Source organism: Elgaria multicarinata, chromosome 1 (assembly GCF_023053635.1).
Source record: "Elgaria multicarinata webbii isolate HBS135686 ecotype San Diego chromosome 1, rElgMul1.1.pri, whole genome shotgun sequence".
In the NCBI taxonomy this organism is placed as follows: Eukaryota; Metazoa; Chordata; class Lepidosauria; order Squamata; family Anguidae; genus Elgaria; species Elgaria multicarinata.
In genome coordinates this window covers 46,833,587-46,859,735 of record NC_086171.1, presented here as the reverse complement: position 1 = coordinate 46,859,735, position 26,149 = coordinate 46,833,587, and the positions used below count along the sequence as shown (strand labels likewise).

General features: G+C 39.5%; 1 protein-coding gene across 1 annotated transcript in view; it reads right to left on the bottom strand.

Annotated features, from left to right (window-relative positions):
* Positions 1 to 3,896: 3,896 nt before the first annotated feature.
* SLC39A12 (solute carrier family 39 member 12) overlaps positions 3,897 to 26,149 on the bottom strand; it is a 39,946-nt gene continuing 17,693 nt past the window's right edge. Inside the window, exons 8-12 of the mRNA XM_063147617.1 lie at positions 20,434 to 20,586; positions 12,567 to 12,630; positions 6,919 to 7,077; positions 5,116 to 5,303; positions 3,897 to 4,058 (exon numbers count right to left, since the gene is read on the bottom strand). Coding sequence (XP_063003687.1) covers positions 3,930 to 4,058; positions 5,116 to 5,303; positions 6,919 to 7,077; positions 12,567 to 12,630; positions 20,434 to 20,586 — 693 coding nt within the window. The 3' untranslated portion in view covers positions 3,897 to 3,929. The remainder of the gene's footprint in view (positions 4,059 to 5,115; positions 5,304 to 6,918; positions 7,078 to 12,566; positions 12,631 to 20,433; positions 20,587 to 26,149) is intronic.

Genomic DNA, 26,149 nt, shown 5'->3' with positions numbered 1-26,149 from the left:
GATGGGGTTGCACTCCCCCTGAAGGAGCAGGTTCATAGCTTGGGGGTCCTCGTAGAACCAACTCTGTCACTTGAGGCTTAGATGGCCTCGGTGGCACGGAGTGCTTTCTACCAACTCTGGTTGGTGGCCCAGCTATGCCCCTATCTGGACAGGGATAACCTAGCTTCAGTTGTCCATACTCTGGTAAATTAGATTATTGCAATGCTCTCTACATGGAGCAGCCTTTGAAAACGGTTCGGAAGCTGCAGCTTGTGCAAAATGCAGCAGCCAGATTGATAACTGGAACAAGGAGGTTTGAACAAATAACACTGATTCTGGCCCGCTTGCATTGGCTGCCTATACATTTCCGAGCCCAATTCAAGGTGCTGGTTTTAACCTATAAAGCCCTACATGGCTTGGGACCACAATACCTGATGGAACACCTCTCCTGACATGAACCTACCCGTACACTGCACTCAACATCTAAGGTCCTACTCCGAGGGAAGCTCGGAGGATGGCAACAAGGGAGAGGGCCTTTTCGGTGGTGGCCCCGAGTGTGGAATGATCTCCCCGATGAGGTTTGCCTGGCGCCAACACTGTTATCTTTCAGGCACCAGGTCAAGACTTTTCTCTTCTCCCAGGCATTTAATAGCATTTAACAATGCTAAGTTTGTGTTTTGACAGACCCCAGAACTGTTGTTTTTAAAAGGATGTTGTTGTTTTTATACTGTTGTTCTTATGTTTTTGATAGTTTTAATTTTTGTGTACTTTTTTTAATGTTTACTGTTTTTAACTTTTGTAAACCGCCCAGAGAGCTTCGGCTATGGGGCGGTACATAAATGTAATAAATAAATAAATAAATAAATAAAGCCTTAGGAGTAGTGATGGGAGAACTTATGCCAGATGAATTCGTTATTTCTCCAGATAATAACAAACTCAAGCATAATATCAAAGTGCATCTTGGGAGCTATAGTGTGAAGATATGTAATGGTGTCATGTCTCACCATGCTATGTACCTCCTTCCTGACTGGTTGTTTTCATGTGGTCTCCCATAGAAACATTCCAACCACCAGCAGTAGTAAGTAGCAGACCTGTTTACTTACCAAACGAAATAAAAATACTGTATGAACAACAACCACCCAAATCTGATCTGACAAGAATAACAGAGAGAATGTTACTTGTGTGGAGTAAAGTGGTATCATCACAGTTTACGATAAGCAAGAAAAGGTTTAATCCAACCAACTCAGTGCATGCACAGATATAGGAGCCATTACGACATAGAAATTTAAGTAAAAATCCCTGAAAGTGAAGCCTTTGGGACTTATTTCATCTCAGTACTTCATCATGACACATTCATCTGATTAAACATGAGTAGGATCAGGCTAAAAGTCTATTGGAAACAGCTGGGCCTCAAAAAACTGAAGGGTTTCATGTGACCTTTCCATTCTGCATCCTTCCTACCCACTTTTCTTTTGGAAACAAATCCCTAAATTTTACATAAAAATAGACTACCAAATATACCAAGGCTTGCTGGTGTGCCCTTTAGACATGACAGCAGCGGCACGGTGAAGGGGCCACTTTCCCATGGTTTCACCCCATAGCACTGCTATCATATCTAAACAACTAGCCTCTCATGGATTGGATCAATTGGACAACCCTTTCTACCCAGTCATCTGGCTCACTTCCAGCTGGGCAAAGATTGCATGGAAAGGGTCCATGCAATTGACTTTGCCCTCTAAACATTACAGAGAATCTGTGGGATACAGCCATGGAAATACAAACTCGATGCCAGGGATGGTCAACTTTGGGAATATGGTGGGCCTGCTGGTAAAAAAATTGCTAAAATATTCTAACAGCACTATCTTATATATGACTACTTAGAAATAAGCCCCTCTGAGGAAAATGAGCCTTATTCAGAGGTGTAGTATTGTAGTATGTTGTCCCCTTCCACATGTTGGTTTCCTGGATTTCATGGGATGTGTTTACATCACCACCAGCCTCATGAGAAGTGTGTTGCTGCTGTGCGTACTGCCACGACACAGGCTCTGAACACCAGACTCCCTGCTCAAGCCAAGCACCACCACTTGATACGCCTGAGGCAAGGGATAAGAACCACCTTCCTCCAAACTATGTGGAGAAAGGGGTTTAAAATGGAGAAGGGATTTTAATATCTATAATAATGCGCTGTGAGTTATATCTGCTGAGGTGAATGATTGTCAGAGTGGGTGTTAAATGTGTAAACTTAAGATGATAAATGCCAAACAGACACGTGGGATTTTTGTGGTAGTTTTAAAAACAAAACAATCAAAATTTATTTTAAAAAGTTCATAAGCTTTGTTTCAAATAACAACATTTAAAAACCCTTTTGAAACCTTTCATACAATCCGGTCACTCATTCACATTCGCACTTTCCTTTTTCTCACACAATCACTCTTGAACTTTCTTTATTATCAGTATTGATTAATATACTTCCACTACGTGCACACCATACCCTAAAGACACCGCTCACTACACTGACCCTCAAATTTCCCAGAACTTAAGTATCATAAACACAGAGAGCACTATAGACTCTAAGAGTACCTAACAAGTCTCCCTGAAAAGTTTTCCTGAAAAGAACTCTCTGAAAAGAACTCTATCCCCTCAGTCATTCCCTTATATATCACTCCTCCCCCCTCCCAAGACATTCTAACTCCGCCCACTCAGGCCAACATTCTAAAAACCACAGACTTACAAACTCAGACATACATTTGGAATTGACTTGTGGGGTGTAACGCCACAGGTACGTTCTATAGAATTTGGTAGACCCACGGAGGAGCTCCCTCCATGGGTCCACCAAATGTGCTGAAGTAATTTTTGTTAAGCTTACGTAACCGGTGTATACAATCATACCAGAGTGGATTTATTATTTGAAATTACAAATGTTTTTCAAATAATAACTTTTTGCTTACAACCAGTGTTGACCTCTGACTACTAGAACTGGTTGGATACTGAAGGTCATGGAATAATCTGTGCCTCATTACTAATGAAGGGACATTGGCAGGTCTTTATTTTATCCTTGCGTGTGTTGAAATCCTAACAATTTTACCCGGAGCAGAAAGGCATCTGTCACAGATGAAACTCCTTAAAGATGGTATAAAAACCAGTATAGATATGCTAATGTTTCACAGATCACAGGATTTGTAAAATCATAGCTGTTTCACCCTTGAATGGTTCATTTGCTTTCTGTCTGTATCACTAGCTGCCAGAGTTCCTATTTAGTACAGAAGAAATGTAACAAAGTACAAAAGTAAATACTGTTTGGATATGTCAGTATTGCTTTATTGTGTTCTGGCAATGCTGCCAGATTTAACATGTATGATAATAACTGCTCCTGCTTCCAAGGGGGAAAAAAGATTAATGGAAAAATCTTACTTAGAAGATCTCTTTGTGTATGTATATACACACACACAAAACTATTTGATATATTACTCTTAGTAACTTCTTATTTTGGAAAATGCTTTGTAATAGTTTGTAAAATGGATATATTCCTTGGTTTCAAAAATTGCATGCTGATTAATTAGTTGAAATGGTTGGTCTTCAATCATAGTTTCCCAAAATATCAGGATATTTAATTAAGAAAAGTTTAATGCTAACTAAGAAGTTGATCTGTGGGAAATGAACCAAAGAACTGTGTTAAAATAATGCAAATACATATAACAGAATAAATCTGTATTCCAGATTTCCAGGTTTGGAATATTGTTTAATATTCCAAGTATTCCAGGTTTGTTTGTTTGTTTAAAAAATTGCTATTTTCTGAAACATAAATTCATCTATAGTCAAATAATGCGCTAATTTATGTCTAAAACCAGCAATTTTATGTAATAAGAGGTCCACCATACTTCTGCTGTGGAAGCTGCCCCATTGCAATGAATAGAAGCCGGACAAGAGGGTAGTCTTTGTAGGTGGAAAGTTTATATTTTAATCTTCTGTTCATATATAGCTAAAAGTAAGAGGCACAGCCACCCTAATAGTAATCCAAGGTTCTGGAGGAGAAACATCAACCAGGGTCGCTGTGTCTGAATGTGAGTCATTTCAGGAAGCTAAAAAAAGAGAAAAAAAGGCATCAGCATGAGAGCCAAATATATTAATCTCTGGGAAAAAAGTCTTATGGGAAACATGACAAACTTCATTAGTAAAAGACTTTCAAATTCATGGTTTCTAAATATAAGAAACAGAACTGTAGCATAGTTGGAACATCATATCCAACTTCATCCAATGACAAGTACAGTTCTGGGATTTCAGATCTTACACCACCACTATAAAGAATTACGAGAAGTTTACATTCATAGTATTTTGAAAGGAATTGTTCCAAGAGCATCTGATGAATAGAGTTCTTCATCCTTTTGGGAATAACTCAGTTAGCAAATTCTCTTTCCATGTGGCTCTGCTTAGAGCAGAGGCAGGCAAACTGTGGCCCTCCAAATGTTTTGGCCTACAACTCCCATCATCTATCACAACTGGCTATGCTGACTAGGGCTGCTGGGAATTGTAGGCCAAAACCTCTGGAAGCCACAAGTTGCCCACCCTTGGATTAGTAAAAGATGTTTTCCATGCATTTGGTTCATAGTTCATGGCTGCCTTTGACCAATGCTGGGATGCAGATGGCCCTCTGCATCCCAGCATTGGGATGGCAGAGCACACATTTTGCATGCAGAAGATCCCGGGGTTCAACCCCCAGGCATCTCCACTTAAAAGGATTGAATAGCAGATGATAGAAAAGACCCATCTCCACCCAAGATCCTGGAATTATTCATTGAATTAAGGGTGGGAAAGGATAGCAATAAAGGCAAGTGTTTAACTCAGCAACTAGCCTAAATATGCTTGCCTTTAGGGACAAACTACATGTTACATAAGAACATGTAAGGAGAGTTATGCCGGATCCGACTAAGGGCCTATCTACCTAAGACCTCAGCATTCTGCTCCCATCATAGCTAACAAGGGAATGGGCTTTCTAACAGTGCCCACTTTTCATTGTAATGGCAGCATTTTTCACCATCTAGTATATTGATTGTAATCTGTTAATTGATAATCAGCTTTGTTCTTCTGACAAAATTCTTTCAAAGATGAAAGGATAGTAGACAAGACTGCAAAGCTTACCATTTCCGCTAATGATAAATACAAAAACATTCCAGCAGTGACAGTAAATATCCAGTTTTGAATGCGAGGATCTGTCGATATTGAAAGGCCAATGTAAAGTCCTATGAAAGCAGTTAAGGCACTTATGAAGTTCATTAAAATGGCAATCTTTGAAGAAAGCCCTGTACTTAACAGCACTGCAAAATCTCCTGGGGAGAGGGAGAAAAGCAAAACATCAAATATTAATTGGCTGATAAAACACGGATACAATTTTCACACACTAGTAGCCACAATTAAGATAGACCTTCCCATGCAAAATGTTACAACATTTCCATATGTAACATTGACATTCAGCTTTATGTGAACCTCTAACCATTGAACTCTTTACCTGAAGAGGTAAAATGGAAGTGGGGGGGAGGGGCATTTGTATGACGCGTGTGTATTTTGCCCAAATACACTTATTCGGTGGAGTGTTTGGTTATTTTAGCCTCTGTACTAAATGGTCTTATATGGCAGGGAGTCTTTTTAGATGATAATATTCAGTGGAGTGGGGAATCTGCACTGGGTTTCAATCAGAACCGGTCAGAACGCTAAAGGAGCTATCCAAGGTGCTCTATGAACTGTTTCTAGGTTCGTATAATGGTCCTCCAGTTGAAAACCACATACAGTATCTATTACATAAATCTCTTTTAATTACTGCTTCACATATTTATATGCTGATGACATTTGATATTTCTAAGGTTGAGCTGAATTTTTGTGGAGCTCATATTTTTTAGCATCTCTCTCTCTCTTCCTCATTGAGAAAACCGCATTCCTGCCTTGCTTTTCACCATGATTGGGATCACTGGGGAAAGCACTTGGCTTGAGAAGAGAAGGGGTTACTGGGTTCTGCATATGGCAGCTGTTTACCACTTTAAGGGAGACAATCTTTAGACATATGTGGAACCTGATCCACATCATCTCCTCTCCTGGCTCTTTGTATGGTTGTGGTTTGCTTTTCTTTAAAAGGCTTCTGGGAAGAAGAACAAGAGGAGCGGGGGGCGATTCTGTTTCACACAGTGCTGTAGGTAAGAAAAAAATAGTATCACTCCTGTTTGGGTGATTTCCAAAAGATTTGAGATAGGGTCTCTCTCTTTCACAGGAAGTGAAAAGGCCACCCTTGCCTCAACTTTGGCTGAAGTCAGCCCTACATATTTCTGAATATTAAGTTGAACTTGAAGTATTTCTTTTGCTACAACCTTAGACTTGGGAATTCGGGACTGAAAGCAGCACTCTATGCTAGACTAGGGACATTTACACATGGGACATCCGAAACGTCTGGATATTCAGAAATGTTGGATATGTGGAAGTGTTGTTTGTGGAGGATGATATTAAGAGGGAGATATATGACAGTCTGGTGGGAGAGGGAACAAGTGGTTTAGTTAATTAAAGTCAGATCATGAAGGTTTCACTGTAAATACACACAGTAAACAGAAGGAAAAAAATACATGCTTCACTTAGCCCTTTTTGCCTTCACTTCTATCAACCCTTGGCAAACCCATATAGGAGGTTCTCATGACTGACTCTTAAGGCTGGTCCACCATTTGAAAATCGCTGATAAGGAGTACCTTCCTGGTGCCTATACTCGCTTACAAAGCACAATCCCTTAAAAATGCCATAGTTGAAAAGCAGGTAAACGTAAGTAATTGATTTTAAAATGCAGTAATATACCAAAGAAAAGGAGATGAATGTGCTAGTGTTGACATGAGTAGATTACATGTACGTGACCTTAAAACCCGAGAAAGTATAGTTGTGCCAACTACGGAAACATATGACCTTGCTTACCCATTTCATGGGGAATTTCATGGCATAATATAGCAATGGTTGTGGTCGTGCCCATTTCTGTTGACGATGAAAATGCTGCACCTATTACCAAGCCATCAGCAAAATTGTGAAGACTGTCGCCCACCAGAATCATAATGGCTAACAAACTGATCACTTGGCCTAAAAGAATAAAAGCCAAAGTAAATGTAGACACTGAATTTGTATACCTTCTTCCTGAAAATCCATTCTGTGTTCTTCATTATTTGTTTGCTTGTTAAATTTGTATCCCACCTTTCCAAATGGTATTCCAAACAGCAATAAAATACTAACTAAGTAGTGATCAAAACATAAAAATAATATAATTTAATTAATAAGCAACATTATAAGATTCCCACTAAAATAAATCTCTGACTGCTTTGCTTTAAAGATTTTCAAGTATAGACCAAATAAGCAAAAAATTAAAAGTCTTGTGTCCTGTAAAATACACATTGACTTAAAAAGCTCTGTCATTCTACAATTATTACATTTGGGCACAAGTGTAGTCAAATTCAGAAGCACAAATACTTTCATTATAATGCCTGAAATTAAACAGTCCATTTTAAGTACTAATTTTGCTAATTACTTAGGAATTAGGAAACTGTACTATTTCTCTAAATTAATCTTATTTTTATGGGGTGTGTGTACAAAAAGGGAGAAAATCCATAGGGCCAGGTACCTCAGCATTAGTATATTAAATTAAATAATAACTTTTTGCATTTTCTTACTCTAATTAATTGATTAAACACAATTTATATCCCCCTTTCAAACCAAAATGGGCCCACAATGAGCATTCTGAAAAACAACAATACAAACAAAATTAACTAAAAACGATTCAAAACAAAAGGAGAAAGAGCCAACAGAAACTCTAGCTCTAAATTACAAAATATCTGAGATGCAAACATCCCTGGAAAGAATCCAGTTTTTACCCTGTGTTTAAAAAATGAATGAAGAGCAAAAATCAGACTCCCTGAGAAGTAACTCCACAATCTCAGTGGCACCGCAAGGAAGGTCCTGTTGTGTGTTGTCATTCCATCTCTCTTCTCTTCCCAAGGGGTGTCATTGGAGCACATTCAATAATAATAGTCATGTTTCAAAATCACACTGAAAGTTGGGGAGTGGGGTGTTCCTATAGTTTTGCTGTACAATTGTTTTTCCTCCCAGTCAACTCTTTTAAGATAATGAGGGAGATATTTTTTTGTTCCATAAACTGAAAACTTTAAAATGATTATATATTTATATATATATATATATATAAATATATATATATATATATATATAAATCTTCATGTATTCAGAAAATGGCAGGCTCGCTAGATTTCCTTGCCAACTTACAAAACCAAACCTAGATGTCCCCAGCTTGAACAGCTCTTTAAAAAACAGGAAAGGCACATTACAGGGCACAACAACAGTAACACAGAAATAAAAGGGCTGCTCCACTGCATTAAGTTTGCAAATGGCTCAGCTGAATTCTTAGCATGCCACACATGATGCTGTTATCCCAGTTTATACGCATAATGGCTGTAGGAAAAGACAGAACAGAATAGCCTCAAACCTTATACTTCAGCAAGCAAGGGTACGGGGAGTGCTGAATACTACAGCAAGTACAAGCTAGATGGAAAGCAGATACATTATTTTCTGTGCTACGAGTATACTGGCTAAGACAGAAGCCAAAAATAACTGCAAACACTGGCCAGTACTGCATATTAATCCAAAGCCACTCTACTTATACCACTCTGTCTGTTCCATAAACACTTACCAAAAACAGCTGCTTATAGTGGAAAATACCACTAACTACTTGCTGTAAATGATAATGGTTGAGGCTACTGTTCCTTAAGCTGGTAAAATTGAAACTGCACTCAATCAGAGTCAGAGGATATAAATGTGATGTGATCTACAGTATGGCCATTTACCCACTCCAAAAAAAGAGGAAATGCAACACCTAACCCCAAAATAAATAAATGTAAAGCTGGAAAAAATACAGAAAAAGGCAACTAAAATGAGCAAGAGGGTTGGAGCATCTTTCCTATGAAGGAAGTTTACAACAGTTGGGATTGTTTTGCTTGGGAAAAGGGAGGGTAAGGGGAGACAGGGTAGAAGTGTACAAAATTATGAATGGTGTGGAGAATGGGGACAGGGAGGCATTTTTCTCCCCCTCCCATAATACTAGAATCCAGGGTCATCCCATGAAACTGATGGGTGGGAAATTCACAACAAATAAAAGGACGTACTTCTTCACACAGCGCATAGTTAAACTATGGAATTCACTACCACAAAATGTAGCGATGGCCACCAATTTGGATGGCTTTAAAATGGGGCTGGATAAATTCCTGGAGGAGAAGACTATCAATAGCTGCTAGTCCTGATGGCTATGTGCTACCTCCAGCAACAGAGGCAGTATGCCTATGTACACCAGTTGCTGGGGAACATGGGTGGGAGGGTGCTGTTGCACTTGGGCTTCCCATGGGCAGCTGGTTGGCCACTGTGTGAGCAGAGTTCTGGACTAGATGGACCATTGGTCTGATCCAGCATGGCTCTTCATATGCATTAAATTTGCATGTGCTGATTTACATGTTATAGATACATGTTTGGTAAACATTTTTATCATTTCAACAGAAATATAATACTCTTTCAGCTTAAAGAAAAAGCAGGCCTAAGAGCTCATCATGACAGTCCCATGGCAATCCACCCAAGGAGGGTCCTTAGCATTTTCATCTCGACCAGGAACAATTCCTTTATAAAGCTAATGGGTCTTAATTGCCCATTCAAGACCCAGTCACCCCACAGTACTTTGTGTTGCAACAGGGAACAGTCTGTTGTTGCTGGGAAAATGCCTTTCCCCTCAAGATTATAGCTAAACTCAGAGGGAACAAGGAAGAATATCAGCATCCCTGCTAATCAGAAAGTGCTGGCATTGCGTGAACCCTGAGGCTCATCTACACCAAGCAGGATATTCCACCATGAAAGTGGTATGAAAGCGGTATATAAAAGACAGGAGCCACACCAAGCACGATATAGCACTATGAAAGCAGTATGTAAGTAGTATATGGTATGTGTCAATGGGCCCCAACAGTTGTCAGTGCACTTCAATAACGTTATAAAGCAGTAGTGTGGCTCCTGCCTTTTATATAACACTTTCATAGTGCAATATCCTGCTTGGTGTAGTTGAGCCCCTGGTTCCATTGTACCAGTGGTTACGTCTTACCATGCCATGAGACCTGTGATATAAATATCATAGAGCCCTGTCATTGTTGAATGTTTAAATGACAATTATTTCCTCCATTGACAACATATTGCATGTTCTGTTATTGTGATATGTTTTGTGATATGATATTGGCATACATTTATAAAATTTGTTTTAGTCCAAAAGGACAAGAGCCAAAGAGAGATGGGGTGTTATTAAAGGAAAAAACAGGTAGTGCCAAAGAGGCTCCACTGATACTCTCTTGCCCAGGAGCCCACAAAAATTCGAGTGGGCCCTACAGGAAAAAGGAAATCACAAAGTGAGCACATGTTGTCCACCAAAGGCTAAACCGACTCCTTGATGGTTGGTGGGAGGGGAGTTCTTGTGTAAAACAACCTTGGAAAAGGAAAAGGAGTTATGCAAGGCCTTAAACAAACCAATTGCACAATTCTGTACTGCTAGTTCAACCATTCTACTAGAACAATGATTATTGTAAGGTGAAGCTGAGAGGCTCATCAGACGAGCGTTTTATCACACGTTTGCTACTGCCCACTTTCGGATATGTGCGCGACCTTTAGACGACGACATTCACCTCCTGTGCACCTCCCTCTCCTTCTGCTCGTTTTCCCGTTGCAAAATAGACCTCTTTTAATCCGACTGTTTAAAATTGGAATGTGCTGCGATCTCCTGCTGTGTGCAGGAACAGCGGCATGATACAAACAGACCTTGAATGGGCCATGTGGTCTTTTTTTACTTCCTTTTTGCCCTCCGGGCAGGAAGAGGAAGTAATAGGGGACAAAAGCAGGGTTGGAGAAGTGACGGTAAAGAAACGCTCTTTTCCCCTGTGAGATGATGCTCTGAACCTATCCATGTTTTGTCTCACTGTTTTGTCTAAACAGTATACCACTGTTTTCAGATAGAATAATGAGTTAGATGCCTTTGCTGCCAACACTGCCTAAGGAAAAGAAGCAGAAAAAAATCACACATCTATCTCTTTGATGCAGTGGAGATGATAAGAGACGATGCTTTGATATAATTATCCTAAATACCAGCAGAATTAGATTGGAGCAAATGACTGTACCATGAAATATTATTAGAGTGTGATGACTGAACAGCAAGGAAACATCCAGAGATAGATTAAGATAATAGCATGGAAACTAGCACTGAAGAAAAGGCAGTGTTATGCCCTGAAATGGAAACTAAGTCCATTATATCAGGGGGCCGTACTAATGAGTCTGCAGAAGATAAGATCACTACTATCTAGGGGCCAAGTACTGAAATGATCTAGATAAACAGTAATTAAAAGGGCAAAATATGTTGATCAGATGCAGTGCTCCTATGTGAGCTCATCAAAGCCACATATTTATTTATTTTACTACAAATATTTGTAGTCTGAAGACTTTCAGAGCAGCTCACAATTTTAAATTAATTCTAAGAATAAAACATAGCACACAAGAGATATACAAAAGTAGCAGTGTCAGTGGTAGGGTGACCCTATGAAAAGGATGACAGGGCTCCTGTATGTGTAACAGTTGTACCGAAAAGGGAATTTCTGCAGGTGGCATTTGTATGCATGCAGCACCTGGTGAAATCCTCTCTTTATCACAACAGTTAAAGCTGCAGGAGCCCTGCCCTCTTTTGTATCTGGTCAACATGGTTCATTGCACAGACACAGCGAATGTAAGCATCCCTCAATAAAGCTGACTAAGATCACAACCCTATGTACATTTACCTGGGAGTAAGCTCCACTGGATACAAAGTGACTTTTGCATCAACGTGCATAGGCTTGTACTGTAAGACTGTGATCCTGAACCTCTAAGATATGTTCATTTTTGTTCCTGTCAGAATTTTACTCTGAGGGCTAAACCAGTTGCTCCATCCCAGGACCAGCCAAAACCAGCTGAGTTCTGCTCATTTGCCAAAAGAGCCCCACTGTGCTCTGTCCCCTGGTTCTATCAAGACCAACCATCATGTTTGGGCAAATATGGCTAGAATTCGCCATACATCCCATGGCCAGCCCATATTGAATCAGCTGTTTTGAGCCACCAGCTGTTCCCATGAATGCCATGCATGATCCCCAACATAGTGAACCAGCAAAATGTTTAAACAAACTTCAAAAATTTCTACAAATTGTTTGGTAGTAACTCCGAGAGTTTTGCTTTAACTAATTTCCCCCCTCAAATGTTTTTTACAGTGTTGGGAAAACAGATGCCATAGAAATTACACTATAATGAACCTCATCTGATAGGGCTGGTTAGATAGTAACAAATATTTAAGGAGGGATTTAATTATATAATTATGCTGAGGGATAATGCAATATGGAGAGAGAACTAATCCACATTTTATAACTGACAAATGTATTTTAAGATTTGGAAGAGGTGCTGGTAATATTTTGTGTCAATTAATATTTTGTGTCTATTTATCTCTCTCTCTCTTTTTTAGTACTTACGTTGCTTGTTGACTCCCTTCTTGTCTGCAGACATTTCAGGAGAAATAGAATCCTCAGGACTGTGCTAATAGAATTAAAATAATAATAATAGATCATTATGACAGTTTCTTTTTTATTTGGTTTTTAATCTATTAATATTTCAAGATGGTATATGAGTGTTGTTTTTTAAAAAGAAAAACATAGTGATAATTTATAGATTGCTGTTGACGTATTTGACCCATGAAGATTAAAGCAAGATTAATGAGAAGGCAGACCCTGGGAAATTAAATACTTTCATAGAATCATAGACTTGAAGTTAAGGGCTGTAGCTCAGTGGTAGTGCACATGCTTTGCATGCAGAAAGCTCCTTCCTGAAATCCCGCAGAGCCTCTGCCATGCAGTGTCAATAATACTGGGCTAGATGAACTCAGATAAGACAGCTTCCTATGAGCCTTGTAGACCAGCTAGTCCAACCTCCTGCTCAATGCAGGAAATCCAGAGCTTCGCATCAGAAGATCATCCAGCTTCTGCTTAAATGGAGAGCCCACTGGCCTCTGGGTTCTACTTGTCAGTTCCTCCTACCATCTCCTAACATTCACCAAAATGTTTCTTCTAACATTTGTTAGAATGTTGTTGTAAACCGCCCAGAGAGCTTTGGCTGTGGGGCGGTATATAAATGTAATTAAATAAATAAATAAATAAATTCAGCCAAACATTCACCCATCCATAAGTTAAGCATATAAGATCCAGTCCTACCTCAGAAAACTAAGGCGGATCTACACTACACTTTATTATAAAGCACTTTAAAGCAGTAGTGTAGAAGTGCAACTAGTCTTTGCCTCTTCTATGGGGCAGCCATTAAGGTATCTGATGAGCGATATCATGTCTCCACTCAATCTTCTCTTCTCTAGTCTAAACATACCCAGTTCTTTCAACTTTTGCATGACTGTGGTGATCTCCCCTCCGCTCATTATCTTTGCATGATGTAGATACATCCTACAAACTTTGAATTCATGGCCATAGCTAGACCTAAGGTTTATCCCTGGATCATCCAGGGGTCAAACCTGTTCATCTAGGTGACACACAGGGGATCCAGTGCTCAGGCAGGGGCGAACCCTGGATGATCCCAGGATAAACCTTAGATCTATCTGTGGCCCATGTTTACAGCTCATGTTGCAATCCTATACATCTCTTACCTGGGAGTAAGCTCACTGACCTCAATGAGATTTATTTTTGAGTAGACATAAATAGGTGTGTGTGTGTGTGTGTGTGTGTGTGTGTGTGTGTGTGTGTGTGTGTGTTGTAAGTGTTCCAGATACTTTTAGAAGCTTCTGATTTTGTTTGGTGCAAAGAGCTTAAAAGCAGAACTGAGGAGAAGGAAAACAGCACTGCTGAGTCTTGAGGCAGAGAAGGATGTGCAGATTGGGGCTAGATGGGCATTAGGGGCATAGGGTAAGTATCAGAAACTACTGCAAGAAAAAGGCAGATAGTTGGCTGGAGGTTTCACTCCCATATAATTCCATGGATGGTTTTATTTATTTAGAGGTGCTAGCTTATCACAGTATTTAGGAGTGGAAAGGTGTTGTTGTTGTTTTGAAGGTCAGAATTGGATCTTTCTTGGATTGGGTAGCACAATATTTTGGAGCCAGGCCCTCCTGCTTACATCATATTGGGATATCAGAGGAACTTCTAGTATCTTTTCTGTGATGCTTCTAAAGTAGGGACTGGGATGTTACTGAGGTTTGTTCTGTGGCTGGTCATTGGCCATGATGGTTGGGGTTGGTTTGTATTGCAGTCCAACACTTCTGTAGGATGCTAGGTTGGGAAAGGATACACTATCACTATACCACACAGATATGAAACTGCAGAATATAGTGCCTAATTCAGCATCCTGGTGCTTTCAGGATCTCCCCCCCACACACACACACACTTACAAAATGGCTGGGCATTATTTATATTGGCTGTCCTTTATTTACGTTCATTATTACTTTAAAGATAGACCTGAAAGTGAGTGGCATTAGGTGATGAAATCTCCAAAGCCTATAGGAAGATGCTTCTTCTGCTACTTCAAATGTAAGAATCTTGTGGATAGAGTGTTGGATCTCAGCTGGAATATCTATGTTTAAATGCTTGGTCAAGCCAGGAAGCAGACTAACTGATCTTTGGCCAGTCACTCTCCCTTGAGTTAACGTATCTCACACATTATTCTTTTATCCTCACAACATGACTGTTGTGAGGATAAATTGGAATAACCTCTGTGTATGCAAACCTGAGCTCCTTTAAGGGAGGCAAATAGGATAATTCCATAAGAAGGAACCTCCGAGACACCATAGCTCATTGGCAGAGCACATGGCTTTCATGTAGAAGATCTCAGGTTCAATCCCCAACAGGTCCAGTTCAAACAGGTGATGTAAAATGGTTCAGCCTAACAACTGCTGTCAGTCAGAGTAAATAATGGACCAAAAGGAAGGATGAACCAATGGTATGACCTGACATAAGGCAGCTTCCTATATTCACTATGCAACACCACACACACACACACATTGAGTAAATAAACTTCACTGCATCAGTATCAGATTCTATGTCAGAAATTATGGGTTGGATCCAGATTTAGTTCTGTGCAGCTAGGCTGGTGGAAGGGGACTTCCTCCCTCCTCCCCAATGCAATTTATTTATTTATTTATTTATTTTATTTATTACATTTTTATACCGCCCAATAGCCGAAGCTCTCTGGGCGGTTCACAAAAATTAAAACCACAGTAAAACACCCAACAGTTTAAAACACAATTACGAAATACAGTATAAAAAGCGCAACCAGGATAAAACCACACAGCAAAGTTGATATAGGATTAAAATACAGAGTTAAAACAGTAAAATTTAAATTTAAGTTAAAATTAAGTGTTAAAATACTGAGTGAATAAAAAGGTCTTCAGCTGGCGACGAAAGCAGTATAGTGTAGGCGCCAAGCGGACCTCTCTGGGGAGCTCGTTCCACAACCGGGGTGCCACAGCGGAGAAAGCCCTCCTCCTAGTAGCCACCTGCCTCACTTCCTTTGGCAGGGGCTCACGGAGAAGGGCCCCTGTAGATGATCTTAAGGTCCGGGTAGGTACATATGGGAGGAGGCGTTCCTTCAGATAACCTGGCCCCAAACCGTTTAGGGCTTTAAATGTCAATACCAGCACTTTGAATTGGGCCCGGACCTGGACTGGCAGCCAATGAAGTTGTAAAAGGACTGGCGTAATGTGATCTCACCGGCCAGTCCCTGTTAATAACCTTGCTGCCCTGTTTTGCACCAGTTGAAGTTTCCGGACCGTTTTCAAAGGCAGCCCCACGTATAACGCATTGCAGTAATCCAAACGAGAGGTTATCAGAGCATGGATAACTGTAGCTAAGCTATCTCTGTCCAGATAAGGGCGCAGCTGGTATATCAGCCTGAGCTGATAAAAGGTGCTCTTTGCCACTGAGTTCACCTGTGCCTCAAGTGACAGTTCTGGATCGAAGAGATGCAACCTATCCATCCCCTATCAAATGCTACATGGGGGCAAGCTGTAGTATGAAATCACCTATTAAATGCTACTGAGTGGGGCAAGCTGTAGTATGAAATGGAAAGGCATATCTTTGAAAATTGGGCATAGGTAGGTAGCTTCCATAAACTGAACTCCACTCATGGAAGGGGCCTCTATCTGATTTTCAGGGATCCCCCATTTCCCCTGCATCACAGCCTACCCCATTTAGTGGGGCTCTCTGAGCCTCTGTGTAGCATTTTCGGAGGGCTGGATGGCCTGCCATGGGGAAGAGGGGGCAGGGAAGTCCACTTCTGACTTCCTACTTGCACACATTTAAATCTGGATCCAGCTGAATGAAAGGATAGTTAGCACACTCTAAGCATATGGATGAAGAAAACAATGACCCTACAGAACATTATAAAAGTAAGTTCATTTCCCAGATAGAATAAATGTTTCTAGTAAGTTAAGGCAATACATAAGGCTGCAATCCTGAGCCCCATAGGATTTTTGCTAGAATTAAGTGAGCATGCACAGAATTGATTAATTCATTGTTTTTAGATTATGAGGTTGTTTTATGTATGGAAATATGGAATAGGAAGACTTTGAATGAATGGAATGAATAAAGGTGCAATCCTATGCGTGTTTTGTTAGAAAAAAGCCCTACAATTCCCAGCATCTCCCAACCAGCATTGTATGACAGCACTGTCATGTACTGTATATGGAGGGAAAAGGGTCAGATCCAGTAATTAATTTTAATTTTTCTTCTTTTGATTTCAGTTATATAATTGAATCAGGTCATACCAGTAACCTACCAACTGTATGGTTGACGTGGATTTGCTTCTGCCTGAATTGATGTTTATTTCATGTTTCACCGGGCGGTCTTGAAAATACCCCAAGTGGCTATTATCTAATGAAAGTCCCTGCTAGATGAAGAAGCTTTGTGATTAGTTCTGAAGCCAGGTGAAGCAACACAGGTACAGCTTTGTCAGTTAGTAGCATATTGAGATTTAGCAATTGATGTGACCTATAAACACAATTGACTTGAAAACAATTAGAAGAATGTCATGAGAAGCATTTGCTAATGCTTTCTTAAGCAACAAAGTGGTTTTTTAAAAAAAATATTAAAGTGCATCATGAACCACAATGGTTATGGGAAACTGCATGACTTTTAGAAATTAAACCAACCTTTGAACTAATTACTTCAACAATTCTTCTTAGTGAGTAAAGTAGTGGTTAGTATCCAGACTCTAATGCTTTTCTAAATGTTGTGAAATTCATATTTATGCTTAAAATCTTACGGTCAAAACATCAGACAAACTGATTATAATAATTAAACTACAATAAGTCCTGATACGTCTAAGGATTTTCAGAAAATGCAAAATGTTCAAGATGATACAGGGTGTGAGCAAATGAAAATGCCATTTGCAGAACGAGTACATTGATACAAAAGCTACATGGAGGTAAAACTATTTTGTTTGAAATGCCAATGTTTGTACCTAATTCTGTTATATTTCTATTTTGATGCTGTTGTTTTACACATTTCCCTTTGAGTTGACTCCTGCTTTTCATAATGGCTTGGCACATACCAGGTACAGGATTTGACTGTACTACTATAGCAAGCCAGTATTAACTTTTAATATAGAATATTAGAGCAAAAGCTTAGTGAGCAGAATTCTAGAATTCACTATTCTAGAATTCACTATTCTAGAATTCACTATCCACCATATAGAAAGAGTTAATGAAGAGTTAATGAATACAACCTTATGCTGCATTGTATTCTACAGTGCTACAATGTTTTCAAACACCACCAGTGCAACTAACAGCAAGAGAATGGCAATAGGAAAAGGTTATTGTTCTAATTACTCTTAAGATTAAATCCCGAGAGGAATCATAATTTGGCATCTTCCAGAAGCAACTAGATAATTCATAGTTTCTGTTTGGAAACAGTTTTGCATGCATTTACCTGTATCAGCCTGCCTACACACTCATCAATAGAGACACTCCTCACTTGTCCTCTGCCAAGTATGGATAAATTGGTGAATACAAGGAAGAGGACCTTTTCATTATTATTATTATTATTATTATTTATTTATATAGCACCATCAATGTACATGGTGCTGTACAGAGTAAAACAGTAAATAGCAAGACCCTGCCGCATAGGATTCATCAGGTAGGCCCCTTCTTTGTAGATCTTCAGGAAAGCTATAGACATCCTTTTTCATTGGCCTTTTCCTAATTTGGGGGCTGACGGTTTTATTTGTAATCACCATTCCTATCTAATTATATTGTTTTGTATTGTTTCTTTTATCTCAGGGGTGAACAACTTGTAGCCCTCCAGGTGTTTCATCATACAACATCATCCCTCACCATTGGCAATGCTGATGGCAGTTGTAGGCCAAAACATCTGAAGATCACAAGTTGTCCATCCCTGCTTTAACTTCTTTGCCGTCTTCAGAGGGTTTTGCCCTTAAAAATGCCCTAAAAATATGTTTAAATAAATGAAGTGTAATGCAGCCTTGTTAGTGTGACAAAAGGAGATGAAAGCCAACATTATTTACAGCCTGGAAACTTTCATTAAGTAAATGCAAAGTGTGACAAATATTTCCCCCTAAATATCTTGCAATATTCCTGCACCAACCTGGCATATAGTTTTAACTGTTTTTACTGCTCTTAAATTATATTTTGTTTTAACTTGGTTCATGGTTTAATTTGCTTTTAGCTGTGTATATTTGTTGTTTTATACTGTATGCTTTTATCTGTATGCCACCCTGAGATCTTAATGATATAGGGCGGGATACAAATGTTTTAAATAAATAAATAAATAATCTTTGAAAATCATCCAGAGCGCTTCAGCTATGGGGTGGTATAAAAATGTTAATAATAATAATAATAATAATAATAATAATAATAGCTTATCTTGCAAATATTAATCTAAAATAAAGACTTTTTGGTCTTTCATATTTCTTTTATAAATGGCTACTCTCCTAAGCTATGATTTTCATAAAGAATCAATGGAATATTAAGATATATTCCTGTATTAAGTGTGAATCAGTTTGATTCTAACAAACATTCAAGCTAACATGCTGTACCTTTTCACTGACCTATATACTTGCTGACATAAGGAAAGTAAGGTAACACTTGCTTTTCCCAACTAAATTCTGGCAAAGCAAGGTTTTCTAACTGAAGTCAGGAAAAATGTGCATCAGATACAGAAGTTGGGAAAGAAAGAACTGCTTCCTGGATTATTGTCCACGTGTTCAGTTTATGAAGCAAAGGAGTCAAAGTAACATAAAACATATAGAAAGAAATAGACAGAAACTACCAAAAAAAGCATGTGGCATCCTGATTGGAAAACTAACCAACTGTTAAAGAATCATGATGTGAACTCATTAACGGTGTTATTTTAAAAAAAGTTTTAAAGGTGTGTTTTTTAGTAGTACACTTATACAACAGGTAGCACTTTATTAGCTTTATTTATTTAAAATTTTAGCAGGCCACCTTTAAGAGTAAGGAGCCTCACAGGGTAGCTTCCAAATAAAAGTACAGGTAACAAAAACAAAAAACAAATATTAATTTTTAAAAAAGTAATAATAATGCAAAACAAAAATATCCAGTTCAAAAAACACTACAATCCAATAAATAATCCAGCTAAAATAATTGGAAGTCAATAAAATGTATCTCATGAAAACAACCACCACCAACAAAATGGGTCTTCAAGGCTTTCTTAAAAGCCTGGAATGAAGGGATCTGGTATATCCCAACTGCCCCACACACCTCTACTGGCAATGTGGAGCCACTGCAGAACAGGCCCTGTCCTAAAGTAATTGCTCTCTATGGCCATATTTTTCTACCTATCAATCCTAAGCATCATACTCTGGTCTATATTTTTGTTTTCAACAGGTTTTACAGCAGGGGTGGGAAATGTGTGCCCCCTCGACATGTGGCTGGTTAAACTGCCATCACCATTGGCTATGCTGGCTAGGGCTACGAAGAGTTGAAGTCCAACAGCATCTGGAGGTTCATTCCTCAGCCCTGTTTTATGGGCCTCATTCAGAAGACACCTTAAACCATGGCTTCAACCACAGTGGTTAAGCCAGAAAGCCAGGCTGTGTCAGAAGACACCTTAAACCACATCTTTAACCATGGTGAATAAAGCAAGAAAGCCTTATTCACCATGGTTAAAGCCATGGTTTACTGTGTCTTCTGAACAGGCCCACAGGGAATTTATTTATTTATTTATTTATTTCATTTCTACACTGCCCAATAAAATGAATGTATCTCATCAGTGGAAAATGAGCTTTGTGAATTCCCTTATCCCAAATTTAACTTCTTATACTGTTAGCAAAAATTAAGACGTGTAAAAAAAATGAAATTAAACTTACGTGTCCATGTGGTGATACCAAGAGAACAAACCCCTTTTCAATCAGAAAAAAACCATGAATTCCTCCAATCAAAGCCAACATCTTCCAAATGTGTGCTTTACCTTCATATACATCTTCAGTCTCTTGAACATCATGGGTATGTAAACCAAGAACCTAGAGATAGAGCAAGTTGATCATTATGTTGTGATCTTTTGCGACATTTCACTCTGGTCCTTTTACAAACAGGTGCAATCCAGTCTCCGAGAAATCAGTGAGACCCTATTTAAGTGCTCAACAGTCCAATCATGGGAAGCAGCAGCAGAATGTTAGAATCCTGAACAACTACTGATGGAAGAAAGGGGGCTCTTTGTTTTAATGGGTTCAACTCATCCACCTCCATATGATGCGGCAATAGCAGCTACTAGCCCTGCTGATCCACGTAAGTGTGCTTTCAGGGTGTAATTCAGGTGATTGTGTAAAAGCAGCAGGTCCTTGCTCGCTTCTATGCCCCAACTTAAGAATGGGAGTAAAAAATAGCCAAAGGCAAGGGTGGAACCAAGTAATCTTCAAACATAAATATTAGCAAAAGTTTTATTAAAGTGCCAAGGTGCCTACACGTTTCGAACGCAGTTGCGTTCTTCCTCAGGGCTTTATCTAAAAAACAAAGAAGTCCTTTGTATCATAATATTTACAATTAGAGGCATTTTACAAGTATCTGTACCTTAAAAATTTCTAATATCTAATTAGAAAAACTTTAAAACCATAAGTATAACAAGACATACAAATTGCAATCAAAAAGGTGCAATACATCATCATTCAGCTAATTAGAGTATATATGCAAAATATACCAACCAGGAACAAATCATCTATGTTACAATAACAAACAACAGTATTTACTTACAGCATTTACTTACAGCACTCTGCCCTCAATGAGTCTTTGGAACTATCGGCATTGTTATAAGAAACATCTGTTTCCAACTAGTTGTCAAGGGGGGGATCTACACTACTGCTTTAAAGCGCTTTATAACAGTTTTGACAACTGTTTGGGCCCAGGACACACTGCATATACAGTTTTCAAAATGTTTTCAAAGTGCTTTAAAGCACTTTAAAAGCAGTAGTGTAGATCCCCCCAAGGTCTCTTTCCCCTCTCTCTATATCTCACTTCTTCCTGTATCATGCTAGTCTAGCAGCTTTCTGTAGACAACTTCACGAATGCTGTAAGTAAATACTGTTGTTTGTTATTGTAACATAGATGTAGAACTTGGCATTTATCCCTATTAAATTTCATTCTGTTGTTTTCAGCCCAGCACTCCAGCCTATCAAGATCACTTTGAAGTTTGTTTCTGTCTTCCAGGGTATTAGCTATCCCACCCAATTTTGTGTCATCTGCAAATTTGATAAGCATTCCCTGCACCTCCTCCTCCAAATCATTAATAAAAATGTTGAAGAGCACTGGGCCCAGGACTGAGCCCTGTGGTACCCCACTCGTTGCCTCTCCCCAGTTTGAAAAGGTTCCATTGATACGTATTCTTTGAGTCCGATTCTGTAGCCAACTGTGAATCCACCTAATAGTTGTTCCATCTAGCCCACTTTTAGCTAGTTTGTTAATCAGAATGTCATGTGGTACTTTGTCAAAAGCTTTGCTGAAGTCAAGATATATGATGTCCACAGCATTCCCACAGTCCACAAGAGAGGTTACCCAATCAAAAAATGAGATCAAATTAGTCTGACAGGATTTGTTCCTGACAAATCCATGTTGGCTTCTAGTAATCACTGCATTGATTTCAAGGTGTTTAGAGATTGACTTATTTATAATCTGCTCCAGAATTTTCCCAGGGATGGATGTCAGACTGACTGGTCTGTGATTCCCAGGTTCCTCCTTTTTGCCCTGTTTGAAGATAGGGACAACGTTAGCCCTCCTCCAGTCATCCGGCACCTCACTCGTCTTCCATGATTTTGCAAAGATAATAGACAAAGGTTCTGAGAGTTCTTCCGCTAGCTCCTTCATTACTCTAGGATGCAGTTCATTGGGCCCTGGAAATTTGAACTCATTCAAGGAAATTAGGTGTTCTTTGACCAATTGTTTATCAATCTCAAACTGCAATCCTGCCCCCTCAACTTCTGCTTCATTTTTCCCAGGGGGGTCATAGACCCGCTTTTGGGAGAAGACTGAGGCAAAGTAGGAATTGAGCACTTCAGCCTTTTCTTTGTCATCTGTTATCAATTTGCCATCCTCATTAAGCAGTTGAACCACCATTTCTTTCATCTGTCTTTTACTACTCACGAATCTGAAGAAAGCCTTTTTATTGCTTTTAGCATCCCTCACTAATCTCAGCTCATTCTCAACTTTAGCCTTCCTGACGCCATTTCAGCACTTCTGCGCCACCTGTCTGTACTCTTCTTTTGTAGCCTGGCCTTCCTTCCACTTCCTATATGTATCCTTTTTTGTTTTCAGGTCGTCTCTAAGCTTTTTGTGGAGCCACACTGGTTTCCTCTGTTGTCTTCTATCTTTTCTCCTTGTTGGAATTGTTTGTAACTGTGCCCTTAAAATTTCCTTTTGAAAATACTCCCACCCATCCTGCTGCACTCCTTTTCTCATTAGGCTCATCTGCCATAGGACCTTACTTATCATAGTTCTGAGTTTATTAAAATCAGCTTTCCTAAAATCCAGAGTACGTGTATGGCTACACTCAGCTTTTGTCTCCTTTATAATCAAGAATTCAAGTATGACGTGGTCACTTTCCCCCAGAGTTCCCGTAACTGCCACTTTATCCACTAAGTCATCCCTATTGGTCAATATCAAGTCAAGGATTGCCAATCCTCTAGTTCCTTCCTCCACTTTCTGTAGGAGAAAGTTATCACCCACACATGTCAGGAACTTCTTGGAAGGGCTGCTTTTGGCAGTATTTGTCTCCCAACAGATATCAGGGTAATTGAAGTCCCCCATCACTACTACATCACACTTCCTTGAAACACTGGCAATTTGTTTCTCAAAAGTTTTGTCCTCATCTTCTCCTTGATTGGGTGGTCGGTAGTAGACTCTGATTATCATGTTCTTTTTATTCCTTGCCCCATTTATTTTAATCCAGATGCTCTCGATGGGGCTCCCAGTCTGATCCGCCTGTATTTCTGTGCAGGGATAGGTATTTTTAACATATAGTTCAACTCCGCCTCCCTTTCTATTTCTTCTGTTCTTTTTGAACAAGTTATATCCTTCAATTGTTATATTCCAGTCATGGGAGTCATCCCACCAAGTTTCAGTTATACCTATCAAATCGTATTTGCCTTCATGTAATAAGAGTTCAAGTTCATTCTGTTTGTTTCCCATACTCTGGGCATTAGTATATAGACATCGAAGACCATGTGTTTTGTAGTCTGGCTTTGTTCCTACATTGTGCGGACACTATTTTGGGGCACTATTGGAGCTATTCTCTGTACTGTGGTGCATGGGCCTTCATCCATTGTTGCCTCGAAGTTTACGTCTCCCGTCCCCGTAAGATTCAGTTTAAAGCCCTCCTGATCAAGTTCTTCATGCTGTGGCCGAACACATTCTTTCCAGCCCTTGTGAGGTGCAACCCATCCCTTGCCAGCAGTCCATCTTCCAAGTAGTGTAGCCCATGGTCCCAGAACCCAAAATTGGCACCACCTTCGTAGCCAGTCGTTCATCCGGAGTATTTTTCTTTCCCTTTCTAATCCTCTTCCAAGAACCGGGAGGATGGATGATAAAATCATGCCCTGATTTATCATCAAAAGTCCATTATGTACAGAAAACACTTTGCCTCTAAGGAATATAGTTCATTGTAGACTTTTGTTTTTTATACGCATTCGTTAATTGCATGAAATGTTTTACTGCAATGATTCTAGATTAAAATTAAGGGTCCACATTGAAAAAGCACTTAAGGGAATTGCAATCCTAAAACATCCCTCAAGAGTTAATAAATGTTAAGTACGGATTGAAGTGATTGATATGCCAGCACTTTGTCTTAACTTACAGTAATGTTATACTGGCCTTCTCATTGTATACCAACAGTACATACAGATAGATCTGCCATTTTAAATGCTTAGTGTCAGGTTGCTAGGTAACAATCTTCTAATTACATATCCAAAGAACAATGAGTGAAAGAACAAATTGTATTAATGTGGTTTTGTGAACACGTGAGTGGTAGAGGAAGACTTCTCACAACGGAGTACCAGAATGTATTTGGGAGTTGGGGGGCCAGCCCTATCATTATTCAGAGTGAGGCAACTGCCTCAGGCAGCAGATGCTGAGGGGTGGGAAGGAGCAGCACTGAATCAGAAGATGAGACTTGTGAGTGGCTGCATCCCCTAAGCAAGAATACTGCCCTCAGGTGCAGTGGACGACACTGTCCTGCTGCTAGTGTTGAAGTAAGATTTAATCACCAATCCTGTTGGCATCTTGCACGGAATGGGCTACACCATCTCGTCCTTTTCCTCATATAGTAAAATATCTTGAACTAGTTCTTGGGGGTGGGGGTCTTTACAGAATGAGTAAAACAAAACAAAAAAGAAGAAGGAAAGTATAGGTATCAGTCTATAAACTGGGTCATATCAAATTGAAGGTCTTGGGGAGAAAAAAAGATTGTCCAAGTGAAAGAACTCTGGATCTGGAATCATTTTTCTCATGTAAGACTCTTCTGCTAGGTCAGAAAAAGCCTTGATATGAGTGGAAGAGGCTTTCTACTAGGGGAAGGCAACTGTTGAAGCCAGGGGTAGGCAACCTTCTGGGTCTATGGACATATCTGGAAATTTGAGGAACTATCCTGGGCGCAACCAGAAAATGGCTGCCATGGCTGGGAATGGCTAGTCACAAAGGACAAGTAACTTACCCAAGGGCATTCATGGGAAAATAAGATGGCAGCTGCTAGAGGCTCCCATATCACTTTGAAGCAATCCCAGCTGCTAGTAAGAAAAATAAAAGTATTTTTAAAATAAGAATTGGGAGGAGTAGGGTATCTCATTGGGCACCAAGGAAGGTGTCTGGGGGCACATTGGAGCCCATGGGCACCACATTGCCTATCTCTAATTTAAGCCATAGTCTGGAGCAGACCTATTGCAGTGAGACTTGCATAAGTTAGAAACAGAATTTCCTAGAATTGTTGTGCTCAGAAAAAAAATCCTTGAGTTCCTAGCCTTGTATTATTGACGTTCCTATGGATATGAAAGGTGTTGCTATTTTATAAGATTTCCACACTGTGAGGTGGCTTGGATGTCACAATAAATCTTGGTCTTTTGTACTCTCCCCTCCCCTTCTCCTCTTCCAGGGGGGGATCTACACTACTGCTTTAAAGCGCTTTAAAGCGCTCTATAACAGTTTTGACAACTGTTGGGGCCCAGGACACACTGCATATACAGGTTTCAAAACGTTTTCAAAGTGCTTTAAAGTGCTTTAAAGGCAGTAGTGTAGATCCCCCCCAGTTTGGTCATGAGGAGACCAGAAGCTTTTGCTCCCGTTTTCATCAACTGCAATTTAGCCTTCCATCCAAACCCTAAAATCTGTTTAATCTTAATTATGGTTGTTGAGATAAGCTACCTTGAAGTTGACTTATTTTAAACAAGCCAAAGTTAAGACTAACAATGTTTGGATGAAATGAAAAGCTGCACTTCACAAAAAAATAGAAGCAAAAGCAGCTGTGCTGGAGAAGGAGAGAGGAGTGCATGAACCCAAGGTTAACGATGGCTAATTCCAGTTATATGATAAAGCATAATTTATTGTGAT